Genomic DNA, 21290 nt, shown 5'->3' with positions numbered 1-21290 from the left:
AGACAGTAAGTGCAACGCCCACACTCAGAAAGTGAAGTTACCACCTGCACACAACAGAAATTATTTGGGCATTTCCTCATGACAGAGCATCACAACCATGAATCAGATGAAACACCAACGCACTGAGTAACTGTGAGAAGCTGCACACTGCTGTGCAGTCTGGTTTGCTGTAAACTAATTCCCACCGTATGCTTCAGGCCCAAAACAAAACAAGGCTCCAAAGACTACCATTACCTGCATCTGTACTTCCAAATGTACCACTCCCATGACTACTCGATAATATCCTATCAATTGGCCACTATCCATGTGTCTCACTTATCTGTCTCTACTGTAGAACACCAGAAATAACGAAAGCAAGAGAAGAATTGATTTGGAGCTGAACCACAGCAGGCTAATAAGTACCACTGTGTTGCCAACTATGAAAATCCACAGGATTCCTGTCGATCCACAGGAAGCCAACTGCATGACAGCAGTTTTTACTCTTTGTACAAGAAAAGGGGATAAGCAGCTTTCTCATCGTTATAATCCTCCATAAAAACTAAACTCGATTGCTAGTGATTGCTACTGAAATACATCTCTGTGAAGAGCAATGCCTCATTCCCTCCCACTGCCCAGGATTACAAATGAATTATTAGGAGGCCAAGCAAGTATAGCAAGCCACAGTGCAAACAACTTTGTCTTCACCTTAAATTTCTGTAGACATCTGAGCACGCTAGAGATGTAGTGCAGGTAGTTTAATACACACAGTACTTCAGCAGGCTTCAGACAGGCTCTGAAGAAAACTTGCAGCTCCTAGCTGAGCAAGATGCACACACCATTACTCTCTTCAGATACTGATATTATTAACATAGCCTCTCTTGGAAGAAGAAGCTATTGTACTGCTAACACATCCACAGGACACACATTGCTCCTCTCCAAAATCCTTCTTCCCTTATGATCAGTGTGAAAATACAAGAGTTACATTCTCTGACCAGGCTACGCAACATCCACTCCACGCCATCACTGGGGATGGGAGCTTTAGAAGCAACAGTTGGTATTTGGTAACACAACAGAAAAGCAGCACTAGAGCAGAGCAAACGGTGGCAGCCTCAGCTGGCACTAACTCCAGAACGTTGTTTGTCAGGTTACCATATCGGTTTCTTGCAAATAAAAAGGTGCCTGTAATTATCCAGCTATCTGGTTTATGACCACCAGGCACCATTCCTGAAATAACAAATGTATGAACATAGTTGTATAAAGGAGACAGTTCAGGAAACTTGGGTATCCAAGAGTCTGCTGTGGCTGAAGTAGCTTCTGCTATGTGCAGATCATTTTTCAGCCTTGGCAATTGCCTTTTGATATGAAAACATTTCAATTTCTTGTCAGTTATTTCACACCTATTTAGTAATGTACCAAAAGCTGTGACACGGTGGGCAAAGCTTAGCACAACAATTCAACAACACATCAACAACAAAGATTGTGTGACCTGACAGCACATCAGATGTTTAGCCTGTTATCAGCGTGACACAAGTTTGTTCAGAATCCAAGACAATCTATGCCTTTGATAAACACAGGACAGATTGTTTCCTACACTTAAAAGTCCTGTAAAACACTACCTTTAATCTCTACGTACTGAAGCCCACTGTGCAAAATACGTGGTTTTATACTGCGGCATATAGGAAAAAGCAACATTTCTATTAAGTATTTCTGCAATTCAGTTGACAGAAAAGGGATTAAGTAAAGTAGTAAATACTGCCAGTACTCCAGATTCTTCTTCCTCCTCCTGCGTTTCCTGCTCAGGGTTATTTGCTCCTCCGGAGTCTTGCTACACAAGACTCGACTTCCAAAGCAAGTTTGGGCAGATCTAATGTAGGCAGGGCAGGGCAAGGCAAAACTGAAATCACTCCATCTTACTGAAAAATAATTCCTACGCAAGCTTGAATAGCTTCCATGCTAATTCACCCCACATGAACTATCTCTTTCTTCATTAATACTTACAGTAATAACTAGCAAGTCTTCTTTCTGTACATAAGCTAACAGCCTATCTTCCAAAGTTGAGCTAAAAAAGGCTATTTCTCAGTAGGACAGTTCACCGAGACCTAGGATTTACCTGCTCAACTCTCATGTTACAATACCCGCGATCCCAAAACACGCGTATGACATGCAAAATGCATTTCAATTTGCTGCAGTTCAACTATCTAATCAATATTAATAAGAAACTCACACCTCAAGTTTGTTTCTGCCCAGTGGCTGCTCTGCAGCTAGCACTTGATTCAGAGAAAACATACTATCTATCCAGCAAGACTTATGTGATAGGAGCACCTCATTTCTCATGCCCCTTAAGAGAACTTATCAGTAATGCACAGGCTACTAAATAATCTATTACACCATTGCCATCTTGCATAAAATAAAAGCATGCAACCGTGCTAAACTCTGCTCCAATTGCTTGTGATGCTAGAAAGAGGAGTTTCCTTTAAGTAAGAAGTCATACTAATACATAGTCAGGAGAAGTGCAGAACTCAAAGCCCTCAAACTGGCAAAACCAACCTGTTCCCAGCTACTCTCAAGAATAGTTTCCTTCCTCATCGTCACACATCCCATCCATGCTCTGCCATAAAGGGTAACTGCTACTGAACACAGAGTATATTCTCCAGGCCCTGACAAATCTCACACCAAACCCTCATGTGGAGTATCTTAACTACTTCTTAAGCCCTCCAAAGAGAAGTCTGTTTCCTAAAGCCACCATCGTGCTGTTTTTACAGAAGCAGGATATTTCAGATCTCATGTACTGTCTGTGCCGTTCTCCCCTGCATCATCTTCAGATTGCAGCTTCTACATGCATTGTCCACAAAACCAGCATTCTACCGACGCATAAGTGTCGCACGCTGGGTTTGAGAGCTTGATCCTTACAGCTCTTCTCCTTCAGACCACAGTATCATGACTTTGCAAGAAAAAAGGCAGATACTTGCTTGACCGAGTTCTTCAGCACTAAGGGTCTATGGGCAACAAAAAAGGGAAGTCCCAGTACTCCTCCAGCTACAAGTTTTAGACCTGCATCACACAAAAGCCTTAAAGAGGAGACGGCAGCGACGTTCACACCGAGCTACTTCGATAGCGACTCATTGCCCAATCCCACCCCACTGAGAGCGAAGAGGGCCCCAGCCGCCAAGTGCTCCAATTCTTGGAATACCTCCGCAAACCTCAAGCGCTCCCGCTTCGCAGACACTAACATGGCAGGTAGGACCGGCTCCGGGCCGGAGGCGGCTGGGGGGGCAAAAGGGCGCCAACAAACCCCCGAAGAGACCTCAGAGCCAACTTCTCCCAGTGCCCCCGTACACCCCGTACCTCTCCCCCCCTCCCCGCCCCTGGCTCTGGGTAACTCCCCCCCCTCCCCGCAGTCAAATATCGATAAATAGAGCCTACCTACCCACGGCTCGGTCCCCGCCGCGCCGCCCGCTTCCCACTCGCTTCCCTGCAAAACCAAAAGGGTTTTGTCAGGCCCCGGGCCGGCGGGAGCGGCCTGGCCTGGCCTCGCCTTCCTCCCGCTCCCCGCCCTCCTCCTTCTCCTCCTCACAGCAACGCGGAGCGGAGGGGCGGGGGGAAGCCAAGCGGTGCCGCGGCCACGGGGAAGGGAGGGGGGGGGGACGAACGCGCTTGTACCCGGCCAGCGCCCCGGCTCCTCCGCCGCCGCCCGGCTCCCGCTGCGGCCCCGAGCCCGGCGCGGCGCGGCACTGCGCAGGCGGCGGGCGGCGACGGACACCGCGCTCCTGGGACATGTAGTCCCATGGCCGGGGCCGGGCGGAGCGGGGGCCGACGGCGGAGCGAAACTCCGACGGCGGCCCCCGCTCCGCCCGGCCCCGGCCCGTGCCCCCTTCCGCTACCCTAAAGCAGTCTGAGTCCTATCAACACCGCGCAGCCCACTCAGCTAGGGATGCTCAAGCCGCACATTCACACTTTGTACCTCCCACTACCTTACTATGTGCCTTTTCCTAAACTGACACAGTTACTGCTCTGAATTCCCTGATAAAAGGGAACGTTTTCTGTAGCTGAATTTCCAATATAACACTGTAGAAACAACTGTGTCAAACTGAAATGTAACGAAGAAACGTCCAAACACACAAGGCACTGGCAAACTGTTAGGTGTAGTACCCATACAGCTGCCTGTATTCCCAGCAGGAGCATGGAATACCGGCTATATCCACCTCATCCCTTCCCTGGAGAAGAGAGGGAAATAAACTCAGGGCCTGGAAGTATGAAACTGCTACACATACCCCTTGTCTTCAGAAGCAATAAAATGCCTACATTATTTGAAGCTCTCAGGACACACAGCTATACTAGGAGATAATTTTCCAAGGACTAAGCTCAATAATTCCCATCAGACACCTCAGAATGTTTAAAAGGAGAAAACCATAGAATAGTTAGGGTTGGAAAGGACCTTAAGATCATCCAGTTCCAGCTCCCCTGCCAGCGGCAGGGACACCTCACACTAAACCATGGCACCGAAGGCTCTGTCCAACCTGGCCTTGAACACCACCAGGGATGGAGCATTCACAGCCTCCCTGGGCAACCCATTCCAGTGCCTCACCACCCTCTCAGTAAAGAACTTCCTCCTTATATCCAATCTAAACTTCCCCTGTTTCAGTTTGAACCCGTTACCCCTTGTCCTGTCACTACAGTCCCTAATGAAGAGTCCATCCCCAGCATCCTTGTAGGCCCCCTTCAGACACTGGAAGCTGCTCTGAGGTCTTCACGCAGCCTTCTCTTCTCCAGCCTGAACAGCCCAAACTTTCTCAGCCTGTCTTCATACAGCTGAAAAATCAACTCAATGTGAATGCAATGCAGATATAATTCCATTTAAAAATGAGAACCACAAACAGATACAAAGGACACAAAATATACCTCAGAAACAGCAGTATCAAGATCAAAATGGCATTTCTGGCTGAGTACCAACAGAGTCTTTTGGCAATATCTCACCTCATAACTGTAAGAAATCCAGGCGGCTTTTAAATAAAAGCCATTTACACTCACAGAATGGTGCCTGAACACGGCGGTCTCTCTGTTTGTAACCGCTGCTTTTATATACTACAATTACTCGGGATTATTTTTGTTAGATTTCACATCTGATACCATCCAAAAGTGAATGAGCAACTTCTAATTCCTCATCCTCTGTCACTCTTCAGTCACTCAAAGCTTCAGCTTTGATCTGGAGTTCTGTAGTTGTCATTTTTGCTCTTAAATGTGATTTTTACAGGTAAGTAGATAATGTATAGACAAGGCCCTTACTGGCATGGTTCATGCTGCTTTTGGCAATCTTAATGACTGGACTTGATCTTAAGGATCTTTTCCAACCTAGCTGATTCTATACCATATACACACATGATCCACAGGCATGCAGGCCAGCATGTGGCAGAGATGCATCTGGGCCTCTTCCCTACTTAAGATAGGGGCACACGGATGGATCCATGCTCCAAAGGACCACACCTTCCCCTTCCTATGGACTTTCGCACCCTGAGAAGCCAAGGAGCTGATGTAACACCGGGCAGGGAATTTCATCGAGCGAGGACACGGTGACTCGGTGCCGACACACGATGGTTCCCCAGGTGACGAGTGCCTCCCGAGGACAGACCCCACTGCACTGCGCACCCCAGGGCACACACGGGGAAAGCCGCATCCCCTCAGCACCACCGCTCACGTTATCCCGTGTCCCAGCGCCCCCTTGGCGGCTCAGGGCCGGGGTGACGGGCACCGGTGGGCGGGTACAGCCTGCTCGCTGCGGGGGGGACGCGCTGGCCTCACAGGCCCACGATGCGGGTGCCCCGGGGCTGCAGGCGTCCCGGGACAGGGGCCTCCGCCGCCCCCCCCGCAATGGCAGGCTCCCGCCAACCGGCGCCGGTAACCATGGAAACTTCCAGAAAGTGTCGTGTGTCCGTCCCCCCCCCCCAGTCCCTGGTCGCGGCCGCGGCCTCGCCATGACGGCCGCCCCCAGCCAATAGGCTCCTTCCGCTTGGCTCACGCTTCTCTGTTGATAGGCCCGCGCCGCCGGCGGCCTGAACCAATAAGGTAGCGAGAGGGGGGCGCGCCAGGCATGTCAGAGGGACAGCCTGACTCTCGCCAATCAGGGAAGGCCAGCTTAGTAGCAGCCAACCAATGGAGAAGCTCCAGCGAGTGCTGTGAGGCCAATGGCGAGCCTCCACGAAGGAGTAACGGAGGGTATATAAGGGCGGGCGGTGCGGCCTGGCCGTTCAGCAGCAGTTGGGGGTGCAGCGGGACCGGAGGTCACGGTAAGAGGCAGCAGCGGCGCGGCCTAAGGGGCCTGGGCGGGGACGGGGAACGGAGCCGGGAGGTCCCGCATGTGGCGCCTCCATTTTGTGACTGGCGGGTTCTCGCAGGGCGGCGAGCGGTCGACATGAGGCGCGTCCTGTTGGCGCTGCTGCTGTTGGTGGGTGCCGCACGGGCGGACGAGGAGGAGAAGAAAGAGGACGTGGGCACGGTGGTGGGCATCGACCTCGGCACTACCTACTCGTGGTACGTGGGGAGCGGGCGCGGGGTGGGGGGGGATAGAAGCCGGTTGAGTCCGTAGGCCCCCGGCGTGGGGGGGGAACTGCCGGGCCTGTGGGCCCTCAGAAACGGTTGGGCTGGGGGGGGCGGGGAAAGGGAGGAGCGGAAGTGGGAGTGCAGGCCCCGGCGCCGCCTGACGATTCGGTTCCGTTGCCCCTCAGTGTGGGCGTCTTCAAGAATGGCCGCGTGGAAATCATCGCCAACGACCAGGGGAACCGCATCACGCCGTCCTACGTGGCGTTCACGCCCGAGGGGGAGCGTTTGATCGGGGATGCTGCCAAGAACCAGCTGACATCCAACCCTGAGAACACTGTGTTTGATGCCAAACGGCTCATCGGCCGCACTTGGAATGACCCTTCTGTGCAGCAGGACATCAAGTACCTGCCCTTCAAGGTGGGTGTGAGCACGCAGGAGGTGGGGGACCTACATCTCCTCTCAGAAGAGGCTACTGGGTTGTGTTTCCCTTCTGGGCAGCCTTGTGGTTCCCTAGTCCTCCCCCCCAGAAGGTTATGGTGCAGGGATGTGGTGTATAGACAGCAGCTAGTATGGAAGTTGTCTGTTAATAAAAGCTTTGCTTAATTTCCAGAGGGAAAGAAATACTCAGGCAAGCAGGAGTAATTCTGTGAATAGTTGAATAGGACAATATATATTCTTTTCAGGTTGTTGAAAAGAAAGCCAAGCCCCATATTCAAGTTGATGTTGGAGGAGGACAGACAAAAACGTTTGCTCCTGAAGAAATTTCTGCTATGGTCCTGACAAAGATGAAGGAAACAGCAGAGGCGTACTTGGGGAAGAAAGTAAGTTCATGAGCGCTACTACTAAGAATGTCAAGCAGCAGCACTATAAAACTGAAGATGGGTGAGCTGAATCCTAAATCTGCCTCATGCCGCTGGTCCCTAGCTGAGGAACCCAGTTGAGTGGGCTGAGCTGAAGGTGGATTTTCACCTGTTAAGAGCAATAGGCTGCTTGTTGCCGGCATTGCTGTGGTTACTTAGAAGCTGTGCTTTTCTTTCTGTAACAAATTTGTATCTCGTACTCCTTAGGTTACACATGCTGTTGTTACGGTGCCAGCCTACTTCAATGATGCTCAGCGCCAGGCCACGAAGGATGCTGGGACTATTGCTGGGTTGAATGTGATGCGCATCATCAATGAGCCGTAAGTGTTCTGACTCCTCCTGCCCACTGCTTGGGGGAGAGGTGGTCCCAGTGTCCTCAGTTTGGTTGTTCCTTGTACAGAACAGCTGCTGCCATTGCTTATGGATTGGACAAGAGAGAGGGAGAGAAAAACATCCTCGTGTTTGACTTGGGTGGTGGAACTTTTGATGTCTCCCTCCTCACCATCGATAATGGAGTCTTTGAAGTCGTGGCTACTAATGGTGACACTCACCTGGGTGGAGAAGACTTTGACCAGCGTGTTATGGAGCACTTTATCAAGCTTTACAAGAAGAAAACTGGGAAAGATGTCAGGAAGGATAACAGAGCAGTGCAGAAGTTGAGACGGGAAGTGGAGAAAGCCAAGAGAGCCTTATCATCCCAGCACCAGGCTAGAATTGAAATAGAATCCTTCTTTGAAGGAGAGGATTTCTCGGAGACTCTCACTCGAGCCAAGTTTGAGGAGCTGAACATGGTAAGTTTAGAAAGGCAGAGTTCCATTGCCTCAGCTCTGGACTGGAGACCTGCAAATGTGCAGTGATCCTGCCCTTTGGAGTATAAATAACTTCCTGCTTGCACTGCAAAGTGGGCAGCTGCTCCTGGCCAGGGGAGCTGGGGCTGTGTGTTAGTGACAGCTGAGGTCTCATCAAGTTGGTCAGGAGCCGGCTGATGGTTCTCCTTTATCAGGCTGTGTAACTGGGGACTAGATATGGGGCAAAGAGCCTTACAGTCTGTCTGATCTTCCCAGGACCTGTTCCGTTCCACTATGAAGCCTGTTCAGAAAGTTCTGGAAGATTCTGACCTAAAGAAGTCTGATATTGATGAGATTGTGCTTGTTGGTGGCTCCACTCGCATCCCCAAAATACAGCAACTAGTTAAAGAGTTCTTCAATGGGAAAGAACCTTCTCGTGGCATTAATCCAGATGAGGCTGTTGCCTATGGTGCCGCCGTCCAGGCTGGTGTCCTCTCTGGGGACCAAGATACAGGTAAGGACACCTTTACTGTTACCCAGGGGACTGCTGACTGAATACATGGGTTATGGACATCGGATGCATGTTAATGGACAAATAAGTGCAGGAGGACTCATTTCTTTTCCAGTCCTTGAAGTTTTATGCCTCTGAGGCCTCAGGATCCTGGTTGCAGTGATGGGCTGTTGTCTCTTTCCAGTTGAATTTGTGTCACACTCTTACCCTTGATCTGTTACAGGTGACTTGGTGCTCCTTGATGTCTGTCCCCTGACACTTGGCATTGAGACTGTTGGAGGTGTAATGACTAAGCTGATCCCAAGGAATACTGTTGTTCCCACAAAGAAGTCTCAGATCTTCTCCACGGCTTCTGACAACCAGCCCACTGTGACCATCAAGGTCTATGAAGGTGAGTGTCACCTGTGGTGGCCCATGTGACAGCTGGAATATGTCTGTAGGACCCCTATATAAGCTGCTGTCTTAAAGGCTGTAGGTGTTTCCTAAACACTTGTGGATTCTATCTTCATAGAGGAGGTCTTGGTACAGTGGTAACTCTCTGAAGTGGCTCTGATCAAGCTGCTTCACCTTTATTGAAAGCTGTTACTAGAATTTCTCATGTTTTTCCTGGCTGCATTCCAACTGCAGGAGGTGCCTGGACAGATGTCAGGCTGGCATCAAAACCTCACCCTTACGAAGAGTGTAGCTCACAGCTTTGCAAGGTACAAACCAGAAACCGTGTCTCATTGTATCTTCCAGGCGAGCGTCCCCTCACCAAGGATAATCATCTTCTGGGAACTTTTGATCTCACTGGAATCCCTCCTGCCCCTCGTGGTGTCCCCCAGATTGAAGTTACCTTTGAGATAGATGTGAATGGAATCCTCCGCGTCACGGCTGAGGACAAGGGCACCGGGAACAAGAACAAGATCACCATTACAAATGATCAAAACCGGCTCACACCAGAAGAGATCGAGAGGATGGTGAATGATGCTGAGAAGTTCGCTGAGGAAGACAAGAAGCTGAAAGAGCGCATTGATGCCCGGAATGAGCTGGAAAGCTATGCCTACTCCCTGAAGAACCAGATTGGGGACAAGGAGAAGCTGGGGGGTAAGCTGTCGTCTGATGACAAGGAAACAATAGAGAAAGCAGTGGAGGAAAAGATCGAGTGGCTGGAGAGCCATCAAGATGCAGACATTGATGACTTCAAAGCAAAAAAGAAGGAGCTGGAGGAGGTTGTTCAGCCAATTGTTAGCAAGCTCTATGGCAGCGCAGGCCCTCCCCCTGGTGATGAGGAAGCAGCAGAGAAGGATGAGTTGTAGATACTGGCACCTCTGAATGTTGTTGTGTATATATTGGACTAAGGAACACTTGTTTAAAATATTGAACTCTTAATTTGGAATGTAACATTGAATCTTCACTCGTGAGTGGAGCTGGAAACGCTAGCCCGAAGTGGCTGTATACTGCTTTTGTTAGCAGTTGCTCAATGTCTGGGGAGGGAAGGGGCGTGGGGGGAAGTGTAAATGCAAATGGGTGTAGAGGTACTGGCAGTGGAAAGTTCTATTTAACAACGCGGTCATGTGAGCTTGGTGTAGAGCTTTTCTACCTGAAGTGACCACAATAAATTTGTTATTTACACTGTACTCTGCTCTAGCTCTGTTTGTTACCAGTTTTAGCCAGGTCATGGACTGTCCTGAACCATGGGCTTCAAACCCTGCAAGGTGAGCAGATGGTAACAGCCCTACCCTCCCCCTCGGGTGGGATTTACACTTACTTCACCCTTCCCTTGCAGCTCCTCTGGGTGGAATGGGGACTCTGAAGTGTTCTGGTGCACATTAACCTCTGTGTGATCCCTATAAATCCTTATAATAGGGAGTGACCACTTAGTAACTGCTGATGGGGCTGGTCTCTGTGCAGCTTCCCTGCAGCACTGCATGCGTTGGAGATACGCATGAGCAGGAAAGATGAGATGAGGTGTACTTCCCTGCATGCTCGAGCTAGGCTTAAGGGCTTTAATGGGTCTCCTGGGACATGATGGACCTATTTTCTGAAGACTAAAATGCTAATTTCAGAGTTTTCTTAAAAGCCCAATAGGAACTCTGTCTCCCTTAATAACCATAATCCTTATCCCAGCCATGGGCGTAGGTAAATTGAACTGAGTTCAGCAGGAGCTTCTGTGCTAGCTGTCTTAACACCTCAAAACCACTCAACAATTCACCTTTCCCCTGGTGTGGGGGGTCACTTCCTCTCATTTTCATCCACTTGTTTTTAAAACTGACAGTTCTACTCCAGATCATCCTCCCAAAAGCCTGTTTTCTGGTAACACTGTGCCTCTGCAATGAGTTGTGTTCTGTAGCCACCAGCATGTGAGCTGCTTGGAAAGCCACCCTGCTATGGTGTGAGCCATTCCAGGCTTTCAAAGTCCAGCAACCTCAAGCACCAGTGGATGAAGCTTCCCTGCAGCAGCTGCTCTCTCTGGGTCCAGAAGAATCATGCACTGTGCCTCAGCGGGGTGTTAGCAGAGCGCCATCCATTTGAGGGTAAGAACTTCTTTATTGCCAAGAAATAACCTGACAGTATAAAAGTGTGTAGAAAAGGCTGGTGCTGAGCAGGAGCACAGCTCTGCTATTCAATCAGACTGACAATGCAGTCCCCGTATATTTCCCCCTGGGTGTCCATCCCACCAAACACCAACAGCAGATGCACAACTGTGGCCCCAGCATGCCCCTCATCCTGGCTCTTCAGCAGGGGACCAGCTGTGGCTTCCCCAGTGGCAGCTCCTGTATGTTCGCTCTTCCCAGCCCGCCAGGGAATGACACACATGGCATGGTCCAGCCTCCCAGCAGGCAGAGGAGCATCAAACTCTAGGAGTGTCCACTGCTGCTTCTCTGCAGTGCAAAAACACAATGCACATCTTTAAATGTAGATTCACAGCCTTAGAGAGCACCGTGGGGCACCCACCACGCATTGGACTGGTTCTCAATGTAACTGCAGGGTACCGATAATGGATACCAAGGGGTGAAGCCTGGGAGCAGGGGGCTAATGCATTCTCCAACTGAGTGGCATTTATTGTTCTGCAGCTGGGCGAAGCCTCCCTACCTGTGTGATACTTATATGTGGTGTTCAGTGTCCCCTCTGGACCTATTCCACCAAAAATGTACAAGTGGTCTTTAAACACAGCTGATGAGTGGGATGCTCGTCCTCCTGGGATGTCTCCGGTGGCTGGTACCTTAACCCACCTCATGTCAGCTGGTGGGAAAAGAACACAGCTGTGGTTATACATTATAAAAACTCCACAAGTTTTGTTGGTTTAACCAAGTTGGGTAATTTAAGCACTTCAGAGCTGATCTTACAGAAAAAAGGTGCCCCAGATCCAAACCTGTCCTGCAGCAGTAGCATGACTGGTACCTCTGTCCATACTCACTTGTATCAATGCAGAACAGGTCATTGTAAAAAACGTCCCCAGCTAAACCTCCATGGATGAAGAGTTTGGTCCCGACTGCAACCACAACGTGTCCGTGCCGAGGAGAAGGGGGGTCACCGTGAGTATCTGCCTGGGACCAGGTCAGGGTGGCTGTAAATGGGGGTACACGTGTTGGGAAGAAAACCCTAGTGCTTCCTAAGGAAGTGCCTTCAGCAGTGTTGGAGAGAAGTTTGTGATCAAGCATCATGGCCTCCCTGGAGCTCCATGTGCTTTTTTGGTCACCCAGTACCAGGACAGATTAATTCAAACTGGAAAGCAAACCCATCCTGGTACATGCAGGGCTGGAAGAATGAATACGGCAGCACAGGATGATGCCACCACGGAACGGAACTGGCTGTTGGGCAAATGGGACCAACCACTCCCATATCCCATGGTGTTCCTCATCCCAGAGCTTTATGCTGCCTCTTTAGCTCAAATTCCCAATGCCTACACAAAGACCAGTGCAGTGAGGAACATTCTCCCATCCATTTAAACTCGTAGCCAAAGCAGGGGCCTGATGTTTCTATGTCTTTGACAATCTGAAAGGCAGAGCTCCTGTTCAGCAGAGGCTGGGTTCTGCCATTTGCCATAAGGGCCCTTTACGTGTCCAGAGGTACCTGTGTCAAACACGTGAAGCCGCTGATCTCTGACTGGTTCTGCTCCTTTCTCTCCCCCTCCGAACACGTACAGGCACTGCCCTATGGCTGCTGAGGACGTGTGGAAGGTCCGAGGCAGTGGCTGCTCTCCGCTCACTTCAGGGCTCTCCCAGGTTCCTATTTCTAATTAAGGCATTGATTAACGAAGCCCTCCCCCGGGAACAGGCACAACGCCGCGCTCCGCTCCCATCCCAAGTGATGGCGCCACGGAGACACCCGCCAGTGGCACCGCCCGGCCCCGTGCCCTGCACCCGCTCGGGGCCCTCGGTCACTCACCCGGGTCCAGCACCTGGACGCAGCTCCGGTTCCCCGCGGGGTGGGCGCCTCCGAAGACCCAAACCCGCGGGGTCCCAGGGGCGGGCAGGAACGTGGCGTGCTCATAGCGCGGCCTCAGCCCGCTCCAGCCGGCCGCGGCCCATCGGTGCGCGCCTGCGGGCACCGGGCAGCGCGGTCAGCACCGGCCCCGCGGAGCCCCCCGCCCGGCCTGGCCCCGGTGCTGACCCTCACCCAGCTCCACGAAGTGCGCGTCCGCGAATGCACCGGCGGGGTCAGCGCCGCCGAGGATCAGGACGCGGCCGGTGCCGCCGGCGGGAAGGAGAACGCAGCCGTGTCCCACACGGCCGCAGGGCCGCTCCCCCTGCGGCGACAGCCGGTACCTGCGGGAGGGGGGCAGCGCTCAGCCGGGGCCGCCCCACGCCGGGCCCGCACCCCTCCCGCCCCGCTCACCACTTCCCCCGCTGCGGGCGGCGCCCCGGCTCCAGCGGCGGCAGCGACCGCGGCCCCATCACCGGGGAAGCGGAAGCGGAACGAGGGGCACGTCCGCTGGCGTCGGCGGCCCCGCTTCCGGCCCTGAGCCGCCGTCCCAAGATGGCGCCGCTGGACCTGGACAAGTACGTGGAGATCGCGCGGCTCTGCAAGTACCTGCCCGAGAACGACCTCAAGGTGCGGCCGAGGCGGGCGGGCGCCGGGGCCGGGGCTGGGCCGGGCCGGGGGTCCCGGTGGATCCCGGTGGGTGCCGGGGCCGGCGCTGACCCGCTCTCCTCCCGCAGCGCCTCTGTGACTACGTGTGCGACCTGCTGCTGGAGGAGTCCAACGTGCAGCCCGTCTCCACGCCCGTCACGGTCTGCGGGGACATCCATGGGCAGGTAACGGAGCCGCCGCTCGGTCCCCCCGCGCCCCAGCCGCCGGGGCCGGCCCTCAGGCGTCCGCTTCCCTCCGCAGTTCTACGACCTGTGCGAGCTGTTCCGGACCGGCGGGCAGGTCCCTGACACCAACTACATCTTCATGGTACGTGGTGCTGGGCTCCCTCTGCCCCGTCAGGTGCCTCCGGACCCGGTTTAACGGTTGAGTCCCACCGGGCTCCCCCAGGCTCACCCGGCAGCGCTGCCTTGGCCTGTGCCGCTGGGGTTCATTGTGTTGTCTGAGCTCTGCAGCGGGAAGCCCGTCCCACAGCATCACCACCATCGTGAGGGGTGGCCTGGGGCCCATTGGGTCTTGGCTTGGGGCAGCCTTGGGTGACCACAGGCAAACGTGAAACTGAGTGACCGAAGAGCATGGATCTGATGGATCCCAGCAGATCCCGGCTTCCCTTCGGTGCTGGTTTCTGTCCACACTGAGGATGGTTGTAACACTGCATTTTGGCTGTTTCTCCATTTATGACTGTGTTTTTGACTTGCAGGGTGACTTTGTAGATAGAGGTTATTATAGTCTTGAGACTTTCACTTACCTGCTTGCACTAAAAGCTAAGTGGCCCGATCGTATCACACTGTTGCGAGGCAATCACGAGAGCAGGCAGATAACACAGGTGTATGGATTTTATGGTAAGTCTTTATCCAAACGATTTCTGAATGGGGGCGGACGCGTAATTCCCCTGGGAACCCTCTTGGAAGCAGCACTGCCTTGGGCGTTCCTAGGAGCAGAGGGGAAGTGGGCTCCCATCATTTGTTATTGTGATCATTGTGTTTGTGAAGTAGAATGTCTTTCTGTCCAGGTCTCGGTGCTCTTGCCCTCTGGTGTCTGTGTTTTCTGGTGCCACATTCATTTGTAGAGCACAGTCACACAGGATGCTCTTTGCTCTCCTGTAGTGAAAGGTTCTACACAAAGCCATGATGTTACTGTACAGCCCCTTAAGCCCCTTCTGGTTCAGGTTCCCACCTCAGTCCTGTATAAATCTGCTGCTTTAAGCCCTGGGCTGCTCTCACTGAGGGTCAGTCCCCAGTGGAAGCATTCTCTGCTGTGTTGCACGAGACCCTGTTTTCCCTGTGTCACTTGGAAAGTGAAGTCCAGCAGGATCCAGGGTCCACTCCCTATGGGGCTCTATCACAGGCCTGACCTTGCAGGTTCTGCTGTCAGCATTCACCTCTGATCCCTGAATGCATTCTGATCATTTAAGGGATTTCTCTGTTTAACAGATGAGTGCCAAACCAAATACGGAAATGCTAATGCTTGGAGGTACTGCACCAAAGTCTTTGACATGCTCACGATAGCGGCTGTAAGTGAAACACCAAGTTCAGAACACACAACAGGCTGTCTAAATGGGAGCGCCGGAATCGGTGACCTTGAAGGGTCACAGGGGTGGCATTGGGCTGGATTAGTGTACTGAGTGTCTTGGATTTGTCTTCCTTTTGCTGCAGTTAATAGATGAGCAGATCCTCTGTGTGCACGGCGGCCTCTCTCCAGACATCAAGACGCTCGATCAGATTCGAACCATTGAACGTAATCAAGAAATTCCTCACAAAGGCGCCTTCTGTGACCTGGTCTGGTCTGACCCGGAGGACGTCGACACATGGGCCATCAGCCCACGAGGAGCAGGCTGGCTCTTCGGGGCGAAGGTGACGAATGAGGTAATGACGCTGCCATGTGCAAGACAAAGTGACTGCAGGTATGAGAGCAGCTGAAGCGTTCAGTTCGCTATTTACCATGTCAATGGATGGGTTGAGGGCACCACAGGGTGATGAGCTTCCCGTGTAAAATAGCTGCAAGCAAGTCATGGCAGCGGAAGGTTTGGAAGGATGTGCTGTGTGAGCCAGACGTGGTGATACGGATCTGGCTTTTAAAGTGTAATGCAGTGAGACGGGAGTATCACAGGGGTTTGTGCAGAAGCTTCTTTAAGGATTTAGGAGAACAAAAACACCATTTCTCTTCAAAATTTCTTAATGTTGGTACTTTGGAGAATGGTGAGCTCACTGTCGGGGCTAATCCATGCTGTCCCTCCCTAACCTCTGTGTCAGCCACGTTATGAATACTGCGCTCATGGCATGCGTTGCCTCCATGTCCTTTCTGCAGCACACTGGCAGGACCAAGCCGCAGCTCAGTGCGCAGGGAAGCTCAGTGGAGTCTGACCTCCCTTTTTCCCTTTGCAGTTTGTCCACATCAACAACTTAAAGCTCATCTGCAGAGCGCACCAGCTGGTTCACGAAGGCTACAAATTCATGTTTGATGAGAAATTGGTAACGGTATGGTCTGCTCCTAACTACTGCTACCGCTGTGGAAATATCGCCTCAATCATGGTCTTCAAAGATGTAAATACAAGAGAACCAAAGCTATTCCGCGCAGTCCCAGATTCAGAACGTGTAATTCCTCCCAGGACAACCACGCCGTATTTCCTCTGAGGCCTCTCCCCGCCTGCTGCCTCCCTCCTCCCCTGTACCGTCCCCTTTACAATATACTTTTTATCGAGCACTTTGCTGCTGAAATGCTGCCTCTTGCCTTTTTTATTTTTAAGTTATCTAAATTTATTGTGTACGATGGTGTCTGTAGCAAAGTTGGTTTGGTTTTATGTCCCCTTTACCTTTAGATTCATTTCAGAGTATTTGTAACACGTCCTTGAGGTTTATACTACTGCATGTCCTTCTCGCGCGTTTCGGGGTGTAGATGAGCCATTCCCGCGGCTCCGGGCGGGAAGCGCCTCGCTCCCGGCGGCTTCCCCTTCCCTTTGGTAAGTTTTAAAGGAAATTTCAGCAGCAAAGTTCCTGCCTGATGCTGTGACGGGGTTGTGCGCCCGTCACCGCTTGTTTTACATGGATACCGTGGCCAGAAGGGCTGTTTTTCCCTGTCCCCTTATCCCCCGGGGTTCTTTTGTTTTCCGTAGATCCCGGTTCCAAACGCACCGACCTGCTACAGCGCTGGGGTTTGTACATTAAAATCATTGTTCTGACTTTTTCCAGATGCCGTGTGTTTGTGCCGTATCGCGATGTACCGTCTTTCCCCCCCTCCATCCATCCATTCATCCCTCCATCCATCCCCGGGGCGGGTACCACCGCATCAGCCCGCCCCGGGTCCCGCCTCCTCTGCCCGGGGCAGGGCTCCCCCGGTCGTTCCGGTTCCGGGGTGGGTGCGGGTCTGGGTCCGGTTCCGGGGCGGGCGGTGGCGGAGGCATGGCGCGGAGCACGCTGTCCTCCCGCTTCCGCCGCCTCGACATCGACCAGTACGACGAGAACCGCTTCGTGGAGGAGCCCGAGGAGGCGGCGGCCGCTGAGCCCGACGCCGGGCCCGAGGTGGAGGCGCTGCTGAGGCAATATCCTTGGGGAGCGGGGACGGGGCGGGCGGACGGGACCCGGCGGCACCCGGGGAGGGTCGCGGAGGCGCCGCCGCGTTCTCGCTCGTCCGTAGCCGAGCGCTTGCGGCGCGGGCGGGGGAACGGCCCCTGGAGCGCCCCGCTCGGCCCCGTTACAGAGCCTCGGTCTTTCACCTTCAGCGGGAGCTGCCGGTGGGGCCGTGGAGTCACTGAACCCCAGCCTGGTCTGGGATGAAGGGGCCTTAAATCCCATCCAGTCCCAACCCCTGCCACAGGCAGGGACCCCTTCCACTAGAGCAGCTTGCTCCAAGCCCCTGTGTCCAACCTGGCCTTGAACACTGCCAGGGATGAGTCCTTGACTTCAGTGCTGCACAGGGGACGCGCTGCGAGCCTTCCACACCGCCATCCGGAGCAGCCCCGCCAACATGAAGAACCAGGCCATGAAGGTACTGGGCAGGGCAGGGACATGGGCTCGGTGGTGGAGCGCTGGGGAGTGCTGTGATGCTGGGGTGTTACCCCAGAGACCCGGTCAGCACCCCAGTACTGTTAATGAGGGACACAGCGATGGGCCGTGCACACAATCCTCATGTATTCACCCCTTCCTTCTTCTCACTCCTGAATCCCGAGGTGAAATATGTCCCCTACACAGCCTGCGGTGTAGCCACCAGCCCTCAGCTTCCATTGTCAAACGCAAGTCCAGGGATCGTTTCCAGCTTTGCCGGTTCTCATGTTCTCCTTTCCTTGTCTTCACAGGAGCAGGCCCAGGGAACCATGCTTAAAGTCCTCACGTCTTTTAAAAGCAGCGAAATAGAACAAGCAGTGAATTCCTTAGACAGAAACGGCATTGACTTGTTAATGAAGTACATTTATAAAGGATTTGAAAAGCCAACAGAAAACAGCAGTGCAATATTACTGCAGTGGCATGAAAAGGTACGTGTCTGGCGCGCGCTCGGCTCAGCAAGGTCCTTGCTGCTGTTGAAGGAGCAGTGGTGAGAGCAGCAGATGGTGGCAGGGGCTTATCCCTGAGGGGCACAGCAACCGCTGTTTCCTTTTGGCCTCTTTGAGGTTGGACTCTTAAGCATTTGCCTTTAACCCCAGCCAGGGGAGAGGTGAGACGTGGGGCAGGGCAGTGTCTCCTGGAGGAAGCGTTGTGGCTTCTGTGGCCAGCCCCACGGAGTGGATCGAGCTGGAGCAGAGGAGGTGTTGGTTAAGCAGTGCAGGGGCAGCTTGCCTTTGTAGCCCTGTGCTTGGCAAAGGGGGTGCTCAGGCCTGGTGGTTTTCATCAGCTGAAGGCTGCTGGGAGCACATGGCACAGCTCAGAACAGGATTTAGTAACAGGAGAGGCTTTGGAGATCCAAGCAGATTCCGCTGGGATCCGAAGCCGTGCTCTCGTGTTTCTGTGCAGCGCCTGCTGCGGGAGGGGAGGGTGGGATGTGTTCACCAGCCGAGTGCTGGGCACCCCTGGGCATGATTCCAGGTGAAATCTGCCCAGCCTGCAGTGGTTTTAGCTGTAGCAGCAGCTGTCAGTGCTCTCCCCTTGGAAAACTGATCCATAGGAACACTGCAGCTCCCTGTAACATAGAGGTGCTGCTAATGCTGGTCCATCACACGATAGGGGTGTTTTCCTGTGGTGTGTAAAGACAGAACTTGTTCAGGTTGAGTCCAGCTGCTGGCAGCTGTCATTGGCTTTACAGGACCTTGACAGGGCAGGAGGCAGTTCCTCAGGACACCAAAGAACAGGTTTCTGCTTGATTATTTTGACTTTTTTTCCTGCTGTTTCCACTGGAGCCTGTTTTCAGGTAACCATGGGTGGGTGCTGCCAGTGTGCAACGTTACACAACACCACCCTGACTGGAAAGGTGACAGTGCTCAGAGCACGTAGGCACACGTACAGCATCCCGTCCTCTTTGTTCAGAAGGGAACCAGGCAGGTCTGAAATGGGCTGGGCAGGGCTTACGCCCTGGCTGGCGCTCTGCTGCTTGGCACGACCGGTAAGACGTGTGGCTTGCTCAAATCACGGCAGTTGTACCAGTCTGTCCTCTGGAAAAGGGCTGTTGTCCCCACGCGTATTGGGTCTGGGAAGCTGGGAATGTGCACTTGCCGCAGCGTGAGCAGGTTCTGCTCCAGACAGATGCTTTGTGTTCCTGTTCCCTAGCACAGCGAGGGGCTGCGGACTGTTGGTCGCTGTTCTCATTTCAGACACTGTAAAACCCACACTTGAATGATGGCTGCAGAGTAAATGCCTCATTTCAAGCAGTCAGCTTTAATACTTAGGTTTTTATCATCGCATCCATCTGCAGATGAAATGGGAGGGGCCTTTCCTCCTTTCCCACTGAGGGATATGGGAGGTGAGACATTCTGCATCGTCAGTGGCATGTGACACTGGGATCCTTCCCTACCTCCAGCAGGGGTTTGGATTCTGGAGTCATTTCCCTCCACATTTAGTGGGTTTGGGTTACTGAATTACTGTGTTTGGTTTTGTCTGCCCTTCAGTACCTTGGTTCTTACATCACAGAGTACATATATAGAATATTACTGTAAATGTACTGCAGTAATTTGGGTCAGAGATGACTCTCATTTGTATTTACTGCTGGAGCAGTCATACCGAGAGCAGCACTGTTTTTGAGCCTTGCAGGCTGCAGGGCAATGCGGTTTCATCCTGACGCTGCAAAGTGGTTTAGTACCTAAACAAAATGACTTAAAATGTCTGTAGTGGTCACATGTGCTAGAGAAATAGATTTTCCCCAATTAACTGTTAAAGATTTGAGAGCAAAAGAAGGGGTGAAAAGTTGTTTTTAGAGAAAAGCCATAAACTCTTCTGTTACTAAACACTTTGATTGTTCTTTTAAGATGCCTTTTGTGTGCACCACAGTGACTCTGTAACCTCTCTCCTTTTCCCATCCCCACAGGCATTAGCAGTAGGTGGACTAGGGTCCATAGTAAGAGTTCTTACAGCAAGAAAGACTGTTTAAAAGACTATTAACTTGAACCAAGACGACGATCAGTTTTGGACTCGGAAGAAGGAATGAGCTGAAATTACACTGGTCCATCTTTATTAGAGATTGCAATCTACTGAAATACTATGGAAACCTCTTGGAATGCTTTTAACCTTAAAGGTGGGGGCATAGTAAAGGTATTCCTGCATATTCCGACTATCACATACAGGAGCCAAGACATTCTCCTGCTCCCTCTTTAAAAGGCAGAGAGAGGGCACACTCCTGCCTCCTATTACTGTAATAGAACAGGTATTTTCAGATGCTGCTTTATCCAAGCGTGGTGAGACAGAATCCTGCGTGTGCTGCTGATTCACGAGGTAGCTGTGGCCTGGGCAGATGCAAGACCCTGACAGCTTGTGGGCGGGTGAAGTGGTTGGTGCAATGGTGGTTGCGTACCGGACGGACTAGTTGGAGTGTGGGGTTGGTTTCAGTGTAAAGTGCCTGCTGCATCAATAAAGTTCTTGGATCACATGAGTTAAAGTAATTTGTTTTTCACTAAATCTGAGTCTGGCACTTACCCAAAAGCAGGCCAGCACTGCAGGAGTTCTAAGCTAAGTGTCCACCCTTGCATGAATGCTCTTTATCTCCACCTGTTTAGAGAACTGGTCCTCAAACCCAACTATGCTGGCTGCAGGGAGTGAGACCAAGCTCAGCTGTTCCCAGCAAGGCTTCTAAGTGACAGTGAATGTAACACAATCACCCCTGGTTTGACTTTCATATTCTTGACAGTTTAGGATGGACAAAATACTTCAGAACTTACTATTTCTGTATTAGTGTGTCCTCACCTTCTGAAGGGCTGAAGTGTAGCAAAATGAGCTAAGTCAGTGAGCACAGAGGTTTTAACCTTGATTTGTCCAGATGCAAACCATCGCTGTCTCCAGCATCAGTTACAGCCAGAGCACTGGGGTTTGCCTGGCAAAGTTATCTGCTATTTGTCACAAAGGAGCCCACTCCACATGAAGCAGCTGCTCCAGGCCCCTACTCCCACTCAGTCTTTGCTTTTATCAGCTG

At 52.3% G+C, this 21290-nt stretch overlaps 5 protein-coding genes across 11 annotated transcripts in view; 3 read left to right on the top strand and 2 right to left on the bottom strand.

The window, feature by feature from the left end:
* GAPVD1 (GTPase activating protein and VPS9 domains 1) overlaps positions 1 to 5054 on the bottom strand; it is a 31977-nt gene extending 26923 nt beyond the window's left edge. For 2 of the 7 annotated variants that reach the window (XM_080630775.1, XM_080630779.1), the window contains exon 1: positions 4954 to 5045. In XM_080630775.1, the coding sequence (XP_080486901.1) occupies positions 4954 to 4958 (5 nt within the window). In that variant the 5' untranslated portion in view covers positions 4959 to 5045. Of the gene's footprint in view, positions 1 to 684; positions 704 to 3402; positions 3452 to 3639; positions 3709 to 4953 lie in introns of those variants that run through there. The other 5 variants (XM_080630777.1, XM_080630776.1, XM_080630781.1 and 2 more) reach the window with 5 other exon arrangements.
* A 984-nt stretch (positions 5055 to 6038) lies between these two features.
* HSPA5 (heat shock protein family A (Hsp70) member 5) lies at positions 6039 to 10291 on the top strand. Its single transcript, XM_080630686.1, has 9 exons — positions 6039 to 6260; positions 6369 to 6504; positions 6699 to 6930; positions 7197 to 7334; positions 7581 to 7693; positions 7774 to 8164; positions 8438 to 8675; positions 8896 to 9063; positions 9411 to 10291. Exons 1-9 carry the CDS (start codon positions 6065 to 6067, stop codon positions 9968 to 9970), a joined length of 2172 nt encoding a protein of 723 aa, XP_080486812.1. The 5' UTR covers positions 6039 to 6064; the 3' UTR covers positions 9971 to 10291.
* An 898-nt stretch (positions 10292 to 11189) lies between these two features.
* Positions 11190 to 13212, bottom strand: RABEPK (Rab9 effector protein with kelch motifs; the record flags this gene model as incomplete). The annotated part of the gene is made up of 5 exons (XM_080630357.1): positions 11190 to 11536; positions 11748 to 11897; positions 12073 to 12222; positions 12729 to 12890; positions 13044 to 13212. Coding segments are annotated over 5 exons (894 nt in total), but the record flags the coding sequence as incomplete, so codon positions are not given.
* PPP6C (protein phosphatase 6 catalytic subunit) lies at positions 13081 to 16934 on the top strand. Its single transcript, XM_080630980.1, has 7 exons — positions 13081 to 13709; positions 13817 to 13912; positions 13989 to 14054; positions 14446 to 14587; positions 15179 to 15258; positions 15401 to 15610; positions 16130 to 16934. The coding sequence occupies exons 1-7, from the start codon at positions 13302 to 13304 to the stop codon at positions 16376 to 16378; spliced, it is 1251 nt and encodes a 416-aa protein (XP_080487106.1). The 5' UTR covers positions 13081 to 13301; the 3' UTR covers positions 16379 to 16934.
* ARPC5L (actin related protein 2/3 complex subunit 5 like) lies at positions 16578 to 21272 on the top strand. The gene is made up of 5 exons (XM_080630981.1): positions 16578 to 16704; positions 16934 to 17284; positions 17658 to 17729; positions 18037 to 18213; positions 20193 to 21272. Exons 2-5 carry the CDS (start codon positions 16934 to 16936, stop codon positions 20253 to 20255), a joined length of 663 nt encoding a protein of 220 aa, XP_080487107.1. The 5' UTR covers positions 16578 to 16704; the 3' UTR covers positions 20256 to 21272.
* Positions 21273 to 21290: the final 18 nt, after the last annotated feature.

The sequence above is a fragment of the Psittacula echo genome, assembly GCF_963264785.1.
Source record: "Psittacula echo genome assembly, chromosome: 16".
Classification (NCBI taxonomy): domain Eukaryota; kingdom Metazoa; phylum Chordata; class Aves; order Psittaciformes; family Psittacidae; genus Psittacula; species Psittacula echo.
This window is presented reverse-complemented; position numbering and strand designations above follow the sequence as displayed.

Bases quoted from the DNA above. Each gene is read 5' to 3' on its own strand.
- HSPA5 (XM_080630686.1), top strand. From the start codon at position 6,065: ATGTCAGAGGGACAGCCTGACTCTCGCCAATCAGGGAAGGCCAGCTTA. The intron at 6,261-6,368 runs GTAAGAGGCAGC...GGGTTCTCGCAG, and splicing joins CAGCGGGACCGGAGGTCACG to GGCGGCGAGCGGTCGACATG. The intron at 8,165-8,437 runs GTAAGTTTAGAA...TGATCTTCCCAG, and splicing joins AGTTTGAGGAGCTGAACATG to GACCTGTTCCGTTCCACTAT.
- PPP6C (XM_080630980.1), top strand. From the start codon at position 13,302: ATGCACCGGCGGGGTCAGCGCCGCCGAGGATCAGGACGCGGCCGGTGC. The intron at 14,055-14,445 runs GTACGTGGTGCT...TTTGACTTGCAG, and splicing joins ACACCAACTACATCTTCATG to GGTGACTTTGTAGATAGAGG. The intron at 15,259-15,400 runs GTAAGTGAAACA...CTTTTGCTGCAG, and splicing joins ACATGCTCACGATAGCGGCT to TTAATAGATGAGCAGATCCT.
- ARPC5L (XM_080630981.1), top strand. From the start codon at position 16,934: ATGCCGTGTGTTTGTGCCGTATCGCGATGTACCGTCTTTCCCCCCCTC. The intron at 17,730-18,036 runs GTACTGGGCAGG...TTGTCTTCACAG, and splicing joins TGAAGAACCAGGCCATGAAG to GAGCAGGCCCAGGGAACCAT. The intron at 18,214-20,192 runs GTACGTGTCTGG...CCATCCCCACAG, and splicing joins TACTGCAGTGGCATGAAAAG to GCATTAGCAGTAGGTGGACT.